The 21,487-nt window shown below is 37.3% G+C and overlaps 1 protein-coding gene across 1 annotated transcript in view; it reads left to right on the top strand.

Annotated features, from left to right (window-relative positions):
- The window catches only part of Arih1 (ariadne RBR E3 ubiquitin protein ligase 1), a 104,997-nt gene that overhangs the window by 30,978 nt on the left and 52,532 nt on the right, over positions 1-21,487 (top strand). Inside the window, exons 2-3 of the mRNA XM_005369499.3 lie at positions 4,228-4,295; positions 17,508-17,652. Of these exons, the coding sequence (XP_005369556.1) occupies positions 4,228-4,295; positions 17,508-17,652 (213 nt within the window). The remainder of the gene's footprint in view (positions 1-4,227; positions 4,296-17,507; positions 17,653-21,487) is intronic.

Raw genomic sequence — 21,487 nt, 5'->3', positions numbered from 1 at the left:
AAATACTTTAAGCATTCAGTTTCTTTAAAACATCCAGAGTTTTTCAAAAGTATTCAGTTTCCCTAAAATTTAAAAAATAAATTCAAATACTTTAAGCATTCAGTTTCTTTAAAACATCCAGAGTTTTTCAAAAGTATTCAGTTTCCCTAAAATTTTAGTCTCTTGTAAAATAATAATAATAATAATAATAATAATAATAATAATAGAAAAAAGTAAATACTTTATCCAAGAGGGAAGAATCAGGTCACAGTTAAAAATCAAAGCAAAACCCGAGTCCAGTGGGGATTCACTAATGATCTTTTGAATTCCCAAGGGCTTCATTTCTCCAGCTCTGCTGTTGGCAGCACACACAGCTTGCCCCATAGACTCAGACTGGCTCTACTCCACAGCTCCTGCTATCCTTGTGGTTGCTTCATGGTACTGATATCTCCAAAATGCTGGGGTCTCTGCTGCTGCAGGGCTGTACCATCACCTCTCCTGGGCTCTTTTCAGGGACTCTGACTCTGCTGCATGGTAGCAAGCCTCATCTCCCCATGATCCCTTTATGTTTTCAGAACCAGTACACCTGGGAAGTGCTTACACATTACCAAGTTCAACTGCCAGCATGAAGTACTCCCATTTCAGGATCCTGAAGGTGGAAAAAAAATCAATGCTTCTCCCTCTTTGGACCATGGCTTGTGTGTTATGTTGGTGTCTTAGTCTCAGCTGATTGTTAATTCTGTCGTCATAGCAAAGGTTTCATTTTAGTGGTCTAGTATCCTGTTAATCACAGCCAATTCTTGAGCTCCTGCTGACCAGAAGCATAGATACTTAATTAAAAATATCATATGGTCCCTATAGAGTCAGGGTCTTTCCATGCAGTTCTACGTGTTTTGGAACTTGCCATGTAGACCATACTGACCTCAGACATAGATATCCAATAGCCCTAGCCTCTGTCTCCTGAGTGCTGGGATTAAAGGCTTGTGCCACCAAGCTCAACTCCAGTCCTCCTTAAGGGACTCCCCAAACATTTTCTGAAACTTTAAGGGTGAGGTTTCTATCATCTGCATAGCCCTTAGCATTCTTATAAGCTCTTGTAGAGCAGACTGTTGAGTTCTGAGTAGTTGGTGGCTTTTCCAGGTTGTCCTGGGTAGTTTTATGTCATTTTAAGTTGACAAACTTAGCGTCATTTAGGAAGAGAAACCTCAGCTGGAAAATGCACCTCCACATTGCCATATGGGCAAGTGGTACATTTGATTGATTGATTCATTGATTGATTGATATGGGAGGGCCCAGCTCACTTGTGGGTGGCACCTCTCCTGGATTGGTGGTTCTGGATGCTATAGGAAAGTAGACTGAACAAGCCATTGTGGACAAGCTAGTAAGCAGTGTTCCTCTGTGACCTGTGCATCAGTTCCTGCCTCTAGTTTCCTGTCTTGAACACCTTTGCCATCTCCAGATGATGGACTGTAAGCTAGCTGTAAGATGAAATAAATCCTTCTCTTCCCTATTTGTTTTTGGTCCTGGTATTTCATCACAGAAAGAGAAACCCCAAGACAAGCCAAAGTTCAACAGTCATCTCTGAAATAGTCAGGTCTGTCTGTCACAGCAACCCACAACCTAGTACCACTTTCTGTTTTAGTGTTATTGTGTTCCCTGCCTATTACTCACTTAGCCCACCGGGGTATATCATCAACTGTTGAAGTATTCCAGTACTCGTATGTAGATTTTGCTGTCTGTAGTTTCTGCCATCCACTCGGGATCTTGGAACATATATTTCATGCATGTCTGATGGGACCTGCTGTTAAGATACAGAACTTTTTTTAGTTCTCCAGGAAGTTCCTAATGCTTCTTTGTATTCTGACTGCTTCTTGTTCTGAATAACCTTTTAGTGGGGAACGTAAAGACTGTTAAGACATGGCTGGTTAGTTATGAATCAGTTCTGCTACATGTTATAGTGGAAGGGGCAATAGAGCTAGATTATACTTTAGAATTTATACTTAATCAATGCATGAGATTAATTTTGTAACCTAATTCTAGTTTTCTCATAGTCATAAAGATTTTAAAGTTAGACATAGTATGTCTGTAATCCTAGCACTTGGGAGGTTAAGGCAAGAGAATCTTAAGCTTTTTGTTTTTGTTTGTTTGTTTTCCAAGATAGGGCTTCTCTGTAGCTTTGGAACCTGTCCTGGAACTAGCTCTTGTAGACCAGGCTGGCCTGGAACTCACAGAGATCCCTCTGCCTCTGCCTCCCAAGTGCTGGGATTAAAGGCGTGTTCCACGACCTAGCATAGAGATAAAGTTATAATCAAGCAAGGCTAGTTATTATTACTAGACTTAATTTTGATTCCATAATAAGATTTAGGATCAGTTTAGTCATTTTCCTTTTTATATCTTAACTCTTAGAGATTCATATTTGTCTGGAGTATGATTTTAAAGAAGATTCTTAGGATGTCTGAATAAGAACTAAGAGATAGACTATTAATATATGCCTGGATGCGTAGAATACTACTTTGATGATTGGCCTTTTTGGGGGAATGGGTGGGGATGATGCGTGTGGTTTTTTGTTTGTTTATTTGTTTTTGGCAACAAATGGTATTGTTAGAGATACCTTTCATGATACTTTTAGATTAGATTATTTTAAATTATTTATTTTATGTGCATTGGTGTTTTGTCTGTATTTGTCTGTGAGGGTGTCCGATCCCCTGGAACTGGAGTTAGAGACTGTTGTGAACTGTCATATGGTTGCTGAGAATTGAACCTGGGTCCTCTGGAAGAACAGCCAGTGCTCTTAACCACTGAGCCATCTCTCCAGCCCCCATATTAGATTATTTTAAATCAGTACTTAACTAATACCATTATTAACCATATTGAGAGGAAATTTTAAGCTACAGAAATAATTTTTGAAATCCTCTTTGATGTAGAAATTTTTATATGAAATCTAAGTAGAACAAATCTGAGTTTAAGCTCTGTTTCCTGCACTGTCATGAGCGCTCATATCTTTGAATGAATCAAATTTTCCTGATCACTCAAGCCCTATTGAGTTTCTGTTTTATTGAGTTTCTGTTTTAGAGACAGGTTCTCATTCTGTGGCACTGACTAGCTTGGAACTCAGGAATTCTGCCTTAGCCACCCAAGTTTTAAGAGTATAGGTGAGCCAGCACACCATGCCCCATTATGTTTTCAGTTTTGAAAGTGGTGTGTTCTAGTAGTAGACTTGCTAGTTTAATGGGAAGAGGGAATTTTTGTGACAACAGGAAACTTTGATTTCAGAGTTCTAACTTTTCCTTCTATAAATAACCTAATGTGAAAGAGCACTCCAGGAGTACACACTGTGTCTTTCATTGCCTGGTACAGGTACTTTGTTCGTTTGGTTAAATATGTCTAACACACTTTGGATAACTTTGAACAATTCAATACTTTGGTCTTAGAGATTTTATTAATTATATTTAGAGTGCTGATTCAGTAGTCTGTTAAGTACTCAGTGCAACAAATTACCCAATGCCTTATATTTTTGCTTTGCTTTTCAAGATAGGGTCTTGCTATGTAGTATGGACTGGCTTCTTTCTCTCCCACCTACCCTCCCTCCCTCCTTTTTTCTTTCTCTCCCCCTCCCCCCCTTCTTTCTTTCTTGTTTTTTTGAGACAGGGTGTCTCTGTAACAGCTCTGACTGGCCTTAAACTCACAGAAATCTGCCTCCCTCTGCATCCACAGCACTCAGGAGATGTGCACCACCACTGCCTGGCTCATTCTTTCTTTCCTCAGGTGAGGTTATAGGTGTAGGTGACTTTAATTAGCTTACTACAATAATTGTCATCATTTTTCTTTTTGGCTTATTTTGAACCCTATAAAGAATGAGATATTATATGGAAAACTATTTAAATAATCTTGATCATACAACTAAAAATTTATATCTCCTTGGGGACATGTTTATCTAGGAAAAGGGTATTGTGGGTGGGACTTGGTACAGCAGTGCTTTTGTGCTTTCAGCAATGGTACATAAAAGAAATATATTAGGATAGGAAGTTTGGGTGCATTATTAGGGAACTTGAAATTTAGCGTAGAAGTTCTTACATATCTGTGAAAGAGCTGGGTTTGGTGCATTCTTGTAATCCCAGCACCTATGATGCTTAAACAAGAGAAGTATGAATTGAAGGCCATCCTGAATTACACAGAAAAGCACACACATACAAAAAAAGATCAGTGAGATACAATTACTTCAAAATGTTTTTTTCCCTTCTTCTTCAGAATCCAGCAACTATCACGAGAATACTCCTTAGCCACTTCAATTGGGATAAAGAGAAGCTAATGGAAAGGTAAGGAACTTGTATTTTTTAGCTTTGTACTTAAAAGTAACAAAGAAAGCCCATTGAACTGAATTTTAAGCAAAAATTGATTTTTATAATAGCGAACAAACCAATGTGTAAGTTATAATTGCTGCTGTTTCCTGTATTAAAAATTTTGCAGTCAGGTTAGTGTTAGGAAATTCAGGTTAAATTCTGCTTTATTTTGGAAATGAAATAGAAAACTTTATTTCAGCTTATTTGATATATCTTCTTGAATATTACAAACTAAAAGCAGATTTAAAAAAGCATTTACTAATGTTCTTGAAACACAAGATCTTTCTTATTAGTCACTAAGGATTTATTATTCATGAATTTTAAATTTATATTAGAAATATAAATGACATTCAGGAAAAACAAAAATGAAGTTGGTTAGGTTTTCTAGCTGTCAAACTAGATACTTTACTTGGTTCTCTGATTTTAGAGCAGGAATAGGCTCTGGATGTTTTACAAAGTTTGCCTCTCAAAATGTATCTATTTTTAAAAGAGTAAAAGTTATTGAGATTGAGACTGACAGTATTAACCTTCTCCTTGGTTCCTTAGATTGGGTATTTGGGGGCTGTTGTCAGGGTAACGGTTTTCATTTTACTCTTACTAACTTTATTAGCAATCTTAATTGCAAAAATTGCAGCTTGTTGGGGACTGATGAGTATTGTGAGAAATGAATGGAAAAATTTTCCCATTCTACTTTCATATTCAAAGTGCTGTGTAAGTCTGATATTAAGTAATATTAGAAATGTAACTCATTTTATACACCTTATATCTGAGTTATAAGTTAATAGTAAATTATTGAGAACTTTGTTAGATACTATTTGATTTAATTCTTTTGATGGTTTTTTGGTTGTCTTTTTGTTTTGTTTTTAGAATCTCACTGCAGCTCTGGCTAGCTTGAACACTATGTAGAAAAGACTGGCCTCAAACTCACACAGATCTTCCTGTCCCCGACTCTGTCTCTGATGGGACTAAAGGCACGAGCCACTATGCCCTTTCTCCTCATAGGTTTTTTTTTTTTTTTTTTGATTTTTCGAGACAGGGTTTCTTTGTGGCTTTGGAGCCTGTCCTGGAACTAGCTCTGTAGACCAGGCTGGTCTCGAACTCCCAGAGATCCGCCTGCCTCTATCTCCCGAGTGCTGGGATTACGGGCGTGCGCCACCACCGCCTGGCTTTCCTCATAGTTTTTTAAGTACTAGAAACTGTTGCCTCCACTTACTTGATGTAGAAACTTGTTTTGAGTCTTAAGTTATTCAGCTTAGTTTTGTAACAAAGACTTGAACTTATTTGTTGGTCTCTAAAGCCTTGTCTTAAGTGCATTGCATTCAATTTTTCCTGAGCTTGTGAAGGATAAATACTTAACTATTCTGATCTCCCCACCCCCCAAATGTGTCTTGCTATCTTTTGTCAGTGGTGTTTCTTAATTTTATTGTCACTTACTTTGAGGTTTATTTTATGATACTTTCAAGAAAAAGTTTTCAATTTGCAATATAGTCTTGAGTTTTCTTTTGTAACACTGCTGAAAACATTTTCCACTTAAATACTATACTTTGTTATCACTATTATGTTTCATTTTAAAGCATTTTATGTATTTTATGATTCTGAATATTCACCCTTCATTGATTGTTTTTAAATACAACTTTTCTAAACAAAATAAAGGTAACTTTTAAAGAAATTTAAAAGCTCTAAATGTATATTCCTGTTTTATAATTTCTGTTTAGATTTGCGATTTCTATTTTAAGTTGCACTCTACCATATTTTTGTTTGTTTATTTTGTTGACATCATTGGTTTTCTTTCTTATTTTGGCTTTTTTTTTTGTTTTTTGGTTTTTTTTTGTCCTCTGTGACTTTGGAGCTTGTCCTGGAACTTGCTCTTGTAGACCAGGCTGTCCTCGAACTCACAGAGATCCGCCTGCCTCTGCCTCCCGAGTGCTGGGATTAAAGGTGTGCACCACCACTGCCTGGCTTGGTTTTCTTTTATTATTCTCTACTGATGTTCATGGTATTTTTGGGGGGTGTTCGGAGTGATTTTTAATTTATTAGATTTTTATTTTTAAAATACCAGTTTAAATTCCCACTCTCCCCTTTTCCCATTCCTTCCACACACCCTCCCACCCACCCCATTTAATCCTAAGAGAGGGTAAGGCACTTTGCTTTGTAGAAAATCGAAGGCCCTTTCTACTACATCTAGGCTGAGCAAGGTGTACATCCAAAGAGAATAGGATCCAAAATAGCCAGTACATGCAGTAAAGATAAATCCAGTGCCACTGCCAGTGGCCCCTCAGTCTTCCCCCGCCATACAATTGTCAACCACATTCAAAGGGACTAGTTTGGTTCTATGCTTGTTATTTCCTAGTCCAGCTGAAGTTGGTGAGCTCCCATTAGCTCAGGTAAACTGTTTCAGTGGATGAACCCTTCATGGTCTTGACCTCTTTGCTCATATTCTCATTCCTTCCACTCTTGACTGAATCTTGGGAGCTCAGTTCAGTGCTCTGATGTGGGTCTCAGCCTCTTTTTCCATCTGTTGTTAGACGAAGGTTCTTTGGTGATACTTAAGATAATCATCAGTCTGACTACAGGGCAAGGCCAGTTCTGAAACCCTCTCCTCTGTTGCTTAAGGTCTTATCTGGGGTCATCCTTGTGGATTCCTGGGAATTTTTCTAGAGCCAGGTTTCTTGCTAACCCCATAATGGCTCCCTCAATCAAGATATCTTTGTCCTTGCTCTCATATCTGTCCTTCCTGCATCTCAACTATTATTTGTTTAACTATGTTCATAGCAGCATTATTTGTAATAACCAGAACCTGGGAACAGCTTAGATGCCCCTTAACTGAAGATAAAGAAATTGTGGCACATTTACACATTAGAGTACTACTACTCAGCAGTAATAAACAGTGACATCTTGAATTTTGCATGCAAATGGATGTAATTAGAAAACACTATCCTGAGTGAAGTAACCCAGACCCAAAAAGATGAATATGGTATGTACTCACTCATAAGTAGATACTAGATATAAACAAAGGTCATTGAGCTCACAGTTCATGATCCCAGAGAAGCTAAGTAATAAGGTGAACCCAAAGAAAAACATATATAGGCCCACCTGGAAACTGGAAACAGACAAGATCGCCTGACAAAATTGGCAGTGTTGGGTGGGGATAGAAGGAAGGGAAATGGGGGAAGAGGAGAAGAGAAGAGGTGTGTTGAGGATGTTCATGTTTGACGTTTCAGCTTTCCTAATAGTTTTTATACACAGTCATAAAATGATACTTATATATGGGTACAATGTCTGTATCCTTTTTCTGTATGATAAAAACACATATTTGTTCTTTATCCTTTCCTCTTTCCCACTCAGCTTGATAATTTGATGATAATTTATATTTTTGGTAAGCAGTAGCTAGTGCTGTTTCTCCATCCCTGATTTCTTTTTTTTTTTAAATATTTATTTATTTATTATGTATACAATATTCTGTCTGTGTGTATGTCTGCAGGCCAGGAGAGGGCACCAGACCTCATTCCAGATGGTTGTGAGCCACCATGTGGTTGCTGGGAATTGAACTCAGGACCTTTGGAAGAGCAGGAAATGCTCTTAACCACTGAGCCATCTCTCCAGCCCTATCCCTGATTTCTTGATTCTTTAAAAAAAAGTCTTTTTTGGGGGGCAGTCATTTATGTGTGTCTGTATATTAATGTATGACATGTAGAGGTCAGAGGACAGCTACTAGTGTTCATTTTTCTCTTATGTAAGTCCCTGGGATCTAACTCATTTCACCATATATGGCAGTGAGCATTTTAAACTTCTGAGCCATCTCATTGTAGTGGGTCTCATGCAGCCCCTTCTGGTCTTGTGCTCCTGCCTACATTTCTGAGTGCTGGTATTATGGATACACATCACCATCTTGGGCTGCTTCCCTAGCCCCCAAAGACCATTTGTCACTGAATATATACTTGACTGGCCTGGACTTGCTATATGTCCAGACTGGGCTGAAACTTACAGAGATCCTCCTGAGTAATGGGGATTACAGGTGTGACCCACTACATCTGAACATTATTTTTAAATTGAGTTATTTTTCTTTATCTTTTCTGGTCTTTTGCTGTCTTGAGTGGTGCCCCCCCCCCCAAACTGTGAGCTATTCTCTTTATAACGTTACTCGGTTTTGTGGGAACTATTAGTTGCCTTATTTCTCTCACTAACATTATTAACTATTTACTATTCTTGTGAAATTTGGGGGAGGTGCATGGTTTTTTTTAAAACTGTTTTTTTCTTTTGGGACAAGGATTTGCATTGTTCTTGTACTCCAGACTGTCCAGGAACTCACTGTATACCTAGGTGGTCCTCAAACTCATACAGTTCTCCTGCCACATCCTTTTCAGTGAAGCCACTGTGTTCAACTGTTGACTGTCCATGTACCAAAATAATTGGAAGTAAATGAGAATACATAAAGATATGAAATGTGTCTGAAGAGAAAAGAAAAGGTACATGGAAATGTTCAGTTTTAGCTGTATTTATTATAAAAAAATAACGAGGTGAAATGGGATCAAGCTTTTGAAACAAAAAGTTAGAAAAATAAACTCAGACAGGTAGGATATTTAGCATAAAAGCCGGCATGACTGAGATAGAGAATTAAAAAATATATAAAACAAAAAATTTTAAAGTAAATTTTGAAAATGGAAATATCAAAGCCAAGGGTGGAGAGAAAAAGTTTGCTGTTAAAGAAAGGACTTGTAACCCAAATACACAAAGAAGTCTTAGAACTCAACAACAAAACAACCTGATTAAAAACTGGCAAAATGCCGACATGATGACACACCTTTAATTCCAACACTTCGGAGACAGAGGCAGGGAAGTCTCTTGAGTTCAAGTCTAGTCTCATAGTGAGCTTCAAGCCAATCAAGACTCCATAGTTAGCACCCTGCTCCTCAAGGAAAAAAGGCCAGGTATCATGGGCACATGCCTATAATCCCAGCAGTTGGGAGGTTGAAGCAGAAGTATTAAGAGTCAGAGACCTTGGTTATATGTTGAGTTCTAAACCAGTATGAGCTTTACACTCAAACTTATCCCCCAAAGAAAAGGGATGGAGAACTGGCAACTGTAGTGATGAGACGAGCGGGTCTGATTTTTGTGCCGCCCAGCTCCCGCATGGCTAGCTTTACACCCGAAATAACACACAGTGTATTTAGGTATTGTTTCTGCTTATTTTGTTGTACTTACATTATTTTTCTCAAAATTGTGAAATGTTTTCAATTTCCTTCCTGTTTTCTTCTAATATAACAAACCATATTAGTGTATCTTTTGATTACTCATCAATGAGCCATAGAGCCTGGAGTTCATGGTACTTTAAGGGAAATAAAACATTTTTAATTTGTCTCTGTGCCTCTTAGTCTATATTTAAACAAATATGCCACATTGTAAAAATAAATGTGATTTATTCTTTAAAATTATACATTTTTGGTAAAGGGTAGAGAAAGGGCAATTTTATGAATTCATTGTCTTCCGTTGTTATAACAGCTTCTCAGACTTTTTTCCTTTCTTAGTTTTCTTTTGTTGTGCTGGGGAATCAAGCCCAGGAGGCATGTGCATGCCAAGCAGAAGCTCCACCATTAAGTGCACTTGCTCTCTTCCTCTCCCTCTTTGTCTCTTTCCCTCTGTGTCTGCCTGTGTTCTCCACAACCCCATGTCTTTCTCTCCTGTTCAATACCAATAATTTAAATGGGATTTTCTGTACTTTCCCGGTTTTTCTCATGCTCCTGGATGAAGCAGAGTAGAGAATCAGCTGGAGCAACAATCTTTTATCTTGCACTCATAGTTCTTATGTGATATTGCTCCCATTACCCCAGATCTTAAGCCTCTTCATTTTCTAGTATAGTAGAGTTAGCAGTTAAAAACAAATTTTAAGAGGCTAAGTGGAAAAGACATTGAGAAACAAGGCATTGATGTCCAGTTACCTGGGAAGCTATGACAAAGGATTTCTTGATACCTGTTTAAGAGCAGATAGGTCTGCCACTTCCCAAAAATATTTCTTTTACAGCCTGAGAATCAGATATGAAGGCTGTGCTACCAGAAAAGCACAAGAAGTAGTGTTTAAGTGGAGGTGGAGGCCCAGTTACTGCCTGGGGCACAGACATTATTGCTCGACTTTTGTCAGCATAGGGGCATGGGAAGAGTAGTAGCTCAGCAGCATCTGGAAGATGGTTATCTCTTTCTCTGTTGAATTCTCCCTTGAACCTTCTTTCAGTGCTAAGGTTTTTATAAACTGCTAAATGAGTCCCCCAGAGAAAGGAGGGGAGAGCAAACCTGAGTTGTTCTTTCTCTTCTTTTTGGGAGCCAAGACTAAAAAAAGCCTCTTCTAACCAACCTTTCTACTTTGTATCATGGTTTCTGTTTTCATATTGTACATCAGTAGAATAAAAGCCTTAAAAGGAAGGGTTCTGGCAAAAATGGGTTAGCAGGTAAAAATCACTTGCCATGTGTGCCTGATGTTCTGAGTTTGATCCTTAGAACTGTGGAAGAAAAAAAAATTTCTGCAAGTTGTCCCGGCCTCTACAGATAAACTGTTTCTGTGTGTCGTTTCAAAATTCTTTAATAATTCTAGACACTGGCTTTGGGCTTTGAAAAACAGGAAAAACTAGGAGAGTCAATTCGATCTGAGCCAGTGACTGCGAGTTCCAAGGGTTGACCCGTGGTTTCCAGAAACTGGACTGAAGTTAACAGGTTTGATAGCAAGTATCTGAACTCACCAAAGCATTTCACTGGCTCTAGAAAATACTTTAGTCAACTATTTTCTGTTCTTAAATAAAACTTTATTAAACATTGTGACATGAATGTTAATCATGTTTTATTTGTACAGATTTTAGAACAAGACACCAAAATGGAATTCCTTTTAGAGTTTAAAACAAGTGAAACACTCTTTTTATTTTCCCTTGGCATTTCAGAGTTATAGTGACTACTTTGTAAGTTTTAAGTCATTTTAGTTGTTAGTATATAAAATGGATGTTAATGAATTAACTGGAAGGTATAAAGTGAAAAGAGATGTAAGTGTTTGAGGTGGGGTCTTACTATGTTTGTCCATGCTAGTCTTACAGATTCATGGTTGAGGTAAACGTTACTCAGACTTCCAAGTCCTAGGGCTCTAGTGTGTGCTACCACTTCCTTGTCTTTCCCAGGTTTTGTTGTTCTGAAGCTTACTACTTCAGAGCAGAGGAAAGAAAAGTATTCTTAAGGATGGTGTCATCCTTTCCTGACTTGTATTTCAAAAGGCTTTGTGTTTTTGTTATGAAATACTAATACCTACTTAGTGAAGTGGTTGGGGTAGTCTATGATACTACTAGAGCTTTTCTTAGCTGTCTCTCTAACATGTTTCATGTGAATTTGGTTTTTCAGAAACCTTGCTTTTAAAGTGACATTTGTCATTCTTTTATAGTGTAAATTTTTTTTCCTGTTCAGTTGTTTTTGACAGTTGTGGATGGAAATAGATAAATGTCTCATCACTCTGTAGTGTAAACCTAGGATTTCTGTTGCTCCACTTATTAGATGTATGATCTTGAAGCAATTTTCTTTGTTAGTTACTTTATCTGAAGTGAGTTTTCCTAGCCAGTGTGTTAGTACATGCCTGTAATGCCTGTACTAGAAAGGCTAAGGCAGGAGGATTGAGAATCCGAGGCTAATTCGGGATACCTCGTAAGACCCTGACTCAAAACAAAACACAAAACAATAAAATCTCCCACAAATGTTTTTTCTTTGCTGTTTTCCGTAGTTTATCTGCTTTCTCAAGGCTCCAGAAAGTACAATAATCTTTGGAAATGTATCAGTTATGTCTACAATACAGGTTGAGTTGGTGTGGTATTTAGCGGACAGACAGCAGTCTTTTTCGTCACAGTACTTAGCATTGTTTGGGAATAAACAAACTACCTCTGATCTGGGTAGAAAAACATTCATTGTTGAATGACATTTGTTGGGGTTATGGAGGATATGGAAACATGAGAACTTACGCATTTCTGGTAGAAAAAAAGAACCAAGCAAGGGAAGAAAGTTAAAGAGCATGTATTGAACAATACACAGCGGCTAAAGAAAGAGAAGGGAAAACGTAAAATTTTATTTGTAGCCCTGGTTGTCCAGGAATTTACTATGTAGATCAGGCTGACCTTGAATTTAGAGACGTACACCTGCCTCTGCCTCCTGAGTTCTGGGATTAAAGGTATGAGCCACCACGCTCAGCTCAGGAAGTTTTTAAGAAAAGTAGTTTTAATATTACTCTAGATTATCCAGATGGTGGTGCCGTGCACGCCTTTAATCTCAGCACTCAGGGAGGCAGGGGATGCAGATCTGTGTGATTTCCAGGCCAGCCTAGACTATAGATTGAGTTCCAGGACAGCTATAGATTATAACAGAGAAACCTTGTCTCAGAAAACAACAACAAACACACACATACACACACCTAGATTAAAGGAAAATATTGGCCTAGTGTGAGCAATGACAGTTAAGTAGGTAGGAAAGATTAGGTAGAAGTGATGTAGAATTTTATGTGAAAGAAAAATAAAGGATGTTCAGGGAACCTGCTAGTAATTTGGGCTCTTCCCCTAAAGATAATGGGAATGGTTAGATGAAATCCTGAAACATATTTTAAAAAATTAGAACATAAAAGTGTTAGTAATACGGAATTGGATGGGAAGGCTCAACGAAGCCTGAATCTGGAGAAAATAAGCCAAGATTCCCAGTCTGTAATACTAATCCAGAAGAGTTAGTTGGATGAAGAATGGAGCTAAGAAAAGGAGTACCGGGCCAGTGAAGTATGGTCGAATTTGATACACTACTTTTTGTGAAGCCTGGACTTACATCAGTGAAGTGGCTTAGAAAATCTAAAGCTTTAAACTTGGGTTAAGATGATCACAAACTATTATTGTCTCTTTTTCCCTAACAGCAACAAACTTAAGACCTCAAACTACTTATTTTACTCCCCCCAACTTTGTTTGCTTATTTACTTGTGTGTGTGAGTGCGCACACGCATGCAAAAGTGTATGTATGTGTTCATGCATGTAGAGGTCAGAGGAAAACTTGTGGGAGTTGATTCTTTCCAGCACTTGAATTTTAGGCAGATTTTCAGACCTTGATGGCAAGAATCCTTCCTTCTTGAGCCATCTTGCTGGCCCCTTCAGTTTAGTTTTCTAATTAAACCAGCCAAACCAGGGACTTCAAATACTAGAATTGCCATAGACTAAATCAAGTGTGTTATCACTAGGAAAGATGAGTACAAACTGTCTTTCAGATGTCAAAGTCAATTTCTGTAACTGAAATGTAAAATAATGGTAACTTAGTGAAAATTTATAGTAAACGGGAGCAGACTAAGCTAAGATTCAGAAGCTATCTAATAAAAGATGAAAAATATAGAAGAGGAGAGAATGAGAGATAGTCTTTGGGATGAGAGTTTTCCAGATTGGTAAAGTATCAGTGTATATACAATTCTATCAATTCCCATGCAAAATAAATGCCTTTCCAATTGATTCTAAGATATTATTTTTCTCTCTCCCTCTGACTCTCTCCCTACCTCCTCCCCTTCTTTCAAGGAGCCTTGCCTCAGACAACCCAGGCAAGGCTCCTTGCTTAACAAACACTTTTCTCACACTGGTGGACTGCCTGCTGTGGGGAGATGGAATAGAAAATGTTTTTGATTTAATTTTTGTTTTTAAAACATGGGGTCTTTATGTAGTCCTGGCTAGCCTTGAACTTGCTATTTAGAGCAAACTGGCCTCAAACTCAGTGATCCCTCTGCCTCTTTCTCCTGAGTATTGGCTGTTAAAGGTGGTTGTCACCATGCACTCCTTAACTCCCTTTTTAGAGACAGGATATTGCTGTGTTGCTATAGCTGGCCATCTTCTTATCCCTACCTTTCAAATGCTAGGATTATAGGCAGGAGGTAACACGTGAAGCTTTTTTTTTTTTTTTTTTGGTAAACACTTAAAAAAAGATTTATTTTGATTTTATGTGTATCTGTATGTTTACTGTGTGTGTGTGTGTGTGTGTGTGTGTGTGTGTGTGTGTGTGTGTGTTGCCTATGAAAGCCAGAAGAGGGCATTGGATTTTCTGAAACAAGAGTTACAGAAGGTTGTGAGCTGCCATGTACATGATGGGAATCAAGCCCCAGTTCTCTGAAGAGCAGCCAGTGCTTTTAAACACTGAGCCATGTCTTAACCTCAGTTTTGTTTTGCTCAAAAACACTTTAGCATGTCTAAATCTTTGTGAACCTTTGAATGATGACACCTTAAAAGATGGAAATTTTTACCCACATGAAAATTTATTCTCTTGTAAAATCATGATATTTTGGGTCCAAAGCATTTTAGACTTGAAGACATCTGATGAAAAGAAATCCACCCTTTAAAACATAGTAAACCAAGTATAGTGATGTGTACTTGTGTTCTTCACACTCAGGAGGCATAGGCGTGAAGTTTAAAAAACAAAAACCATAAACTCAAAATTAAAAATAATAGTAATGAGACTGAAAAATGTAGTCTTTAAAGAATCAAAAATGTATATTACTATCAAAAAATAAAAGTATATAGCATATTCTAAAGAAGATCGGATGTCTCATTAATAGCTTTAAAAGTGATTATTAGACTTATACTTTAGTGACTTGAAGAGAAGAAAAAAATCCTTGCCCATGTTCATGGAACATGTTCATAAATAGTGTGTTAGTGAATAGGTAGTTGATCTGGGAGCAACACAAGTTTGAAGTGTGTAAGTTTGCTTTGATATTTTCCCCAATGATTAACAATAAATTGAATACCACACAAAGCTTAGAACTGTGAAAAAATTAGTTAGCTTTGTCATAAATCCATAGAATAATAGAAGTTATATTTTATCAAAAATTGTACACAGACCTTACAGGGAGTCATTTGTAGTGGAAAGAAATGTGAAGAGGCATTATTCAACTGTAGTTGTGTGTATGTACATACATACATACATACACACATATACTATAGTATATATGTGGACCATCTAAGTGCCCTTCAGTATAGGGTTTATTCAGTATATTACAGTATGTACATACAAAGATGAAACACTGTGCAGATATGTATTGAGTGACAAATGTCTGCCAAATGTTGTTTAGTCAAGAAATGAATGCTGTATGTACACAAAGAGTGTGGTACACTATTGATATATCTGTGTGGCTGTGTATGCATGAAATGTTGTCTAGAATGTTAACTAAAGTATGGAGAGTCCACCAATTCCGTGTTGTAATTTAGGGTAGCCAAAGTTTGTCTTTTTTTTTTTTTTTTGGTTTTTCGAGACAGGGTTTCTCTGTAGCTTTGGAGCCTGTCCTGGGACTCCCTTTGTAGACCAGGCTGGCCTCGAATTCACAGAGATCTACCTGCCTCTGCCTCCCGAGTGCTGGGATTACAGGCGTGCGCCACCACCGCCTGACTAAAGTTTGTCTTTATTAACATCATTTTTCTTTTTAGGAAAGGATGTTTTAGGAAATTTGTGTTTAGTGTAGTCTTTCTCCTTTTATATAAAATTTGCACTTATGTTTCTCAGGTAAAATTTATAAGACAAAACATTTTTGATTTTTGCTAGATTTTTTTTCTCATTATCTGAATCACATTGTTTTAGGTGTCAGTAATTCACGTAATGTGTATTTACTTTACGTGAATTACTGACAACTTTAAATTTATGAGTTTCCTTTATAACATGTTGACATTTTGATTGATGGTTTGAATATTTCTTGAGAAATACTATAGTTAAAATACTTAAAAAGATACTTATTAATCTTAGAAGAATTATAATATGATTTGTTCTTGGATGAGTGAATTTTCTATAGAAACATCTATTTCTATACTTTTCATAAAGGCTTAAGAAAACCTTCATTAAAAAATACTGGAAACCTGGATTGGTGAGATCACTCAGCAAATAAAGGTGCTTGCTGCCAAGTTGGAATACCTAAATTAGATGCCCTAGGACCCACATGGTAAAATGAGAGAACTGACTCTACAAGGGCCCCCCCCTCAATAAACACTCATGTAATTAAGGAATTTAAAAAATACTAGAAATCTTGGTTGAGATGTCTCAGTGGGTGGTGCCTGGTGAGCATCAATACCTGAATTTAGATCCTCAGTATCTACATTGAAAGAACAAGAACTTGGGTGTGATGATGCATATCTATAACCATAGTGCTAGTAGGCAGAGACTGGTATCCCTGAAGCTTGCTGTCCAGTCTGTACAGCCGAAATGGTAAGCTCCAGGTTCAGTAAGAAATTCTGTCTCAAAAAACAAAGCAGAAAGCAAACAATAACCAAAGTTTACCTTTGGCCTACACATACATTAAGGAGCTTGCCCACTTAACAAACATAATAGTAATTTCAGCCTTGGGTAAAGCTAAAAACATAATTGAGCATATTCTTTATTAATATTTTTATTTACCTCTTGTTTTCCTTTTTAAATACTAAGATATTTCAGGCCGTGTGTAGTGGTACATGCCTTTAATTCCAGCACTTGGGAGGCAGAGGCAGGAGAATCTGTGAGTTTCCAGCAAGAGCTACATAGTGGGGCCTTGTCTTGAAAAAACAAAACCAAAAAGATATTTCAGAGGACTGGGGACTACGACTCATTTGGGAAACATTTTCCTTGGCATTTACCATTATAATCCACCAAGTAGTTCACCATTTGCTCTATAGGCATATAATTTATGTGATGTAATTGTTTTAAGATACACTGTTTCTTTTCTTCTCCTTTCTCAGTATGTTAAAGAAATAATTCAGAGGAATTTGTGGAAAGCAAGTATTGTTTACAGTGAGACATATAATCATTGCCTCTTATAAAATAGTTTAAAATTATTACTAAAGTAAATTTCATTTGTATAAAATACAGCCTAATTTTAAAATAGCATTACTCTTCACAGGTAATAGTGGCTGTAGCCCAGCTTTTATTCTAAAATTTTAGTTACAGTTGTGTTAAATGCTAATTGCTTAACCTTTCAAGGTGCCTACTTAAAAACAAAGTTAAAAGAAAAGCCAAAAGTCAACCTCACACGCACATCCTCTGTTTGCTGTCATTTAGCCATTTTCCTGTCTTGCCCAGAATGGGTTTGATCTTGGTTTATTTTAGTTTAGTTAATTGATCTTTCCTTACAGGAAGTCAGTTTTTTTTTTGGAGAGCTCTAATTGTGCTATTTGCTGGGCTCTCATCCTTTCTGTTTAAATAATGCAGGTACTTTGATGGAAACCTGGAGAAGCTCTTTGCTGAGTGTCATGTAATTAATCCAAGTAAAAAGTCTCGAACACGCCAGATGAATACAAGGTCATCAGCACAGGATATGCCTTGTCAGATCTGCTACTTGAACTACCCTAACTCGGTGAGTACCTGGTAGTTTAAGGCTAGCACTGTGTCAGAGGGTAAATCAACTTCCATTACTTAAACAAAGGACAGACTGAAAGCCTGGGACCAGTAACTATTTCTGTAGCCCATTAGTAGGTTTAAGAATAAGGAAAGGAAAAGGAATGTCCTAGTTCTCTTCCCATTCCTGTACTGTTTGTTTTTCAGACTTTTCCAAGTTGTCATTGATTCTTTCTGGAGTTTATTTTACCACCATTTGGAGACTGTGTAATAGATTATAAATAGTTTATAAACTGGTTTTTATACAGCTTAAAATTCAAAATTTATTGTTTCAAATAGTCAAAATCCTTACACATTTTTTTTTGAGGTTGAATGTTTATTCAGGGGGTTATGGAGGAGGAAGGGTAAAGGGGGGGACAGAGAGAGAGGGAGGGAGAGAGAGAGAAGAGGAGAAAGAGACAGAGAAGGGGGGAAGCAGAGAAGTGGGGAGAGAGGCAGAAGCAAAGCTGCCTCTCCGAGAGGAAGATGGAAAAGAGAGAGCCCTTACACATTTTTTAGAGTACTTTCAGGACTTCATATTCCTCACTATATTAATCTAGTCTGATATAGATTGTTAAAAATGGCAAGTAGGGATAGAATTAGAGCAGAATAGAACCAAATAATAGGTATTTCTCTTTAAAATGTCAAAGGTTTAGTGAGTAACTATAGGAAAATTATGTTTGTAGTGTAAAGATGTTCAGTTGCTTGGAATTGAACTTTGAATTTAATAATTATGACCATCATGCTGATATTTTCAGCATGATATTTAATAGACCGATTTTCTTGTGGTTGGGTGGTTATCAGGTGTTTTCTGTTGAAGATTTCTCATTGTTAGTGTTAGAATTTTAGATATGTCTCTAAAGGAGTTTATTTGAAAGGTGCTAACTTGTTCAAATGATCAGTTATTTAAAGTTAGCAAAAAAGAGTGATCAGTGAACTACTTTAGTAGGAAAAGTGTGGAACTACATTTCTGAATTCTCAAGTTCTAGCTGTGGCTTAAACTGAATGTTTTTCTTTGGAAGTGATCTATCAGTTTCACTTAGGTTGGAGTTTTATCTTTCAAATGAGCTGGCTTGGATCTCCTATCCATCTTTACAGCCTGTGAGCTGTATTACTTTTCTTTCCTTAAATCATAATCCTAGTGTATTTGTACAGTCTTTTGGAATTCATTAAACTCAGATTTTAACACTTTTATTACCTTGAATGATTCTTTTTGCCAGTTTAGCTTTATACTATGTACTAGTACTAGTTTCTGTAAACTAGTAGTACTAAGATCTAAATAATTTGTCCCAGTTTATAGATGGCTTTCTTATTGTTCTGCCCTTTTCCTCTGTTTCAGTATAGCCAATTTCTCCTCCATTGAAATCTTTACTCTAATTTTAGAGCTAGTTGCTACGAATATCAATTACATTTTCAGTGCCCTCGATATTGTCCAAAAGTCTTAACATAAATTTCACCAGGCATTTATAGTGTGCATTTTTTTATTTTTGGTTTTTATACAGCAAATGATGGAGAAATTAATCCATTAATTTAACATAGCAGGAACTATTCTAAATTTAAGAACATAATGGAGAATAAACATAAAATTTGTCTTCATAGAACTCACAGGCTAGCTGGTCAGATTCCTAGGACATTCGGAAAGAATAAGTAGGTACTTTGAGACAGCAGATAAATTATACTATAGTACCATGTTGGAGGCAGGAACCTGGGTTTTATTTTTCTTCTTCAATCTCTCTCTTTTAAACATTCCATTTGTTTATTTACTCTGTATGTGAGTGGGCATGCGTGTGGGGATCAGAGGACATTTTGTGGGAATTGGTTCTCACCTTCCCTCATGTGGGTTCTATCATCTTTGACAGCCAGAGCCTTTTTCTGCACTATTGACTCAGCTTGGTTACTTTTCTTTGTTGCTCTGACCATGTGCTTTAGCAGGAAACAACTTCAAGGGGTGTGATCTTAATTTTTTTGCTCATGGTTAAAGGATATAGTCCATCATAGCAGGGAAGGAGTGGTTATGGGGATGGAATGTTAGACATTTGGTTATATTATCTCTACAGTCACGAAGCAGATTGCTGGGTTTCTCCTTCCCTCTTTTAATCATTGTGAGTCCCCAGGCAGAGGAATGGTGTCCCATCTGCTTCAGGGTGGGTCTTTTTCCTTGGTTAATCCTTTTTGGAAACATCTTTATAAGCAAGCACTAGGGATGCTTCTAGAGATACTAAATTCAGTCAGGTTGTTTATGAAGATTAACACCCCTTTTGAACTTGACACCCACATGGTCACATTAGACTGAAATAAAATGTAAGTTCACAGTCTTTTGCTGTGACAAAATACCCCAGATAATCAACCTGAGGAGAAACCATTTGCTTTGGTTCGTGTTTTCAGAGGCTCTGGTTCTTGGTTTATCTTAGGGCCTGTGGGGAGAACAGACTTCATGATGCTGACCATGGTGGAGTGAAGCCAAGCCACTCAGCTTGGGGGATTTAGAGCAGAGAGGGAGAGGACTGGGCAGGAGACCCAGTTTTCCTTTTATGGGGACATTCTACATTTATAGTTATTTGACTTAACGTCCACCTAAACTAAGCCTTACCCGTAAAGGTTCTGTAACTTCCAAGCAACCTCACAAACTGAGAATCTAAGTCTTCAACATACAGGTTTTGGGGACATTTAAGATTCAAACCACAACAGAGACAATTCATTTATGGATCTAGCACATCCATAGGCATTGATAACTGAGGGTGTGATTAAAAAAAGTCAGGAAAATGTTTGAGTATAGAAACTAAATAAAGGAAGGTAAAAGTGCTAAAACCTTAAGAACCTGAAGTTAGGGGGTTAAAGGTGACCTTGGAGAGTTATTTTAAGTTGTGTGTTTAGTTCAAAGAGTGGAAATAGCTAATATTATGAACTATATAATTCTAACACAGTTACTTTCTCATCATTTCTAGATCAGTATACACAGATGATTGCTTTTGTTCAGTTTTAACAGTGTCACCAGAAACCCTTCATGGAACCTTATTAATGTGTTGAGGGATTTCTCTCTTAAGAAGCATGTTTATTTGGACTCTCTGTCAGACATTTGCAAGTTTCTCTTTTTTATACAAATGTTCAGTACCGTATCTTTCTAGAAAACACTTTTACTATTATACACTGTCACATGAATAAAGGCATGTGTTCTGAAGAATTGTTTTATTTTGTTATTTTCATTTTTAGAGAAAGGTCTTACTATGTGTCTCAGGTTGACCTTAAACTCATGTTCTTCCTTCAGTTTCCTGTGTGCCAAAGTTAGAGGCTCACATTAACACACTTGACCTAAACAAATGTTTTTGAAAGCTTACTTTCTATAGTACTTTGGAGTTAAGTATCTGGGAGAGAGGGTCTCTCTTTGAATTTACTAAGATTTAGGATAGAGCACTGGGTCAGTTCTCAACAGCACTACTTTGTTGGCACCTAATTCAGAAATTTTTTAATCTTAACTATGCTTGCTTATTTTGAGTTAAAACAGCTTCAGATGTAGGTGAAGATCCTGTGACCCCCCCCCCCCCCGCAATGTCGTGACCGTAGGCATGTTCCACCACACTTGGCTTTTTATCTATCATTTTACTAGAAAATGTAACATGCTTTAATAGCTCACTTTAAAAATTGTATTTAAGAATCAAGATTTAGCTGGCTGGTGGTGATGGTTCATGCCTTTAATCCAAGCACTTGGGAGGCAGAGATCTGAGTTTGAGTTCAAGGCCATCCTATGTCCCTGATAGCTAGTTCTACACACACACACACACACACACACACACACACACACACACACACACACACAC

This window comes from Microtus ochrogaster, unplaced genomic scaffold (genome assembly GCF_000317375.1).
Source record: "Microtus ochrogaster isolate Prairie Vole_2 unplaced genomic scaffold, MicOch1.0 UNK49, whole genome shotgun sequence".
NCBI classification, from domain to species: domain Eukaryota; kingdom Metazoa; phylum Chordata; class Mammalia; order Rodentia; family Cricetidae; genus Microtus; species Microtus ochrogaster.
The sequence above is the reverse complement of the archived record's forward strand: the minus strand, read 5'-3'. Positions and strand labels throughout refer to the sequence as shown.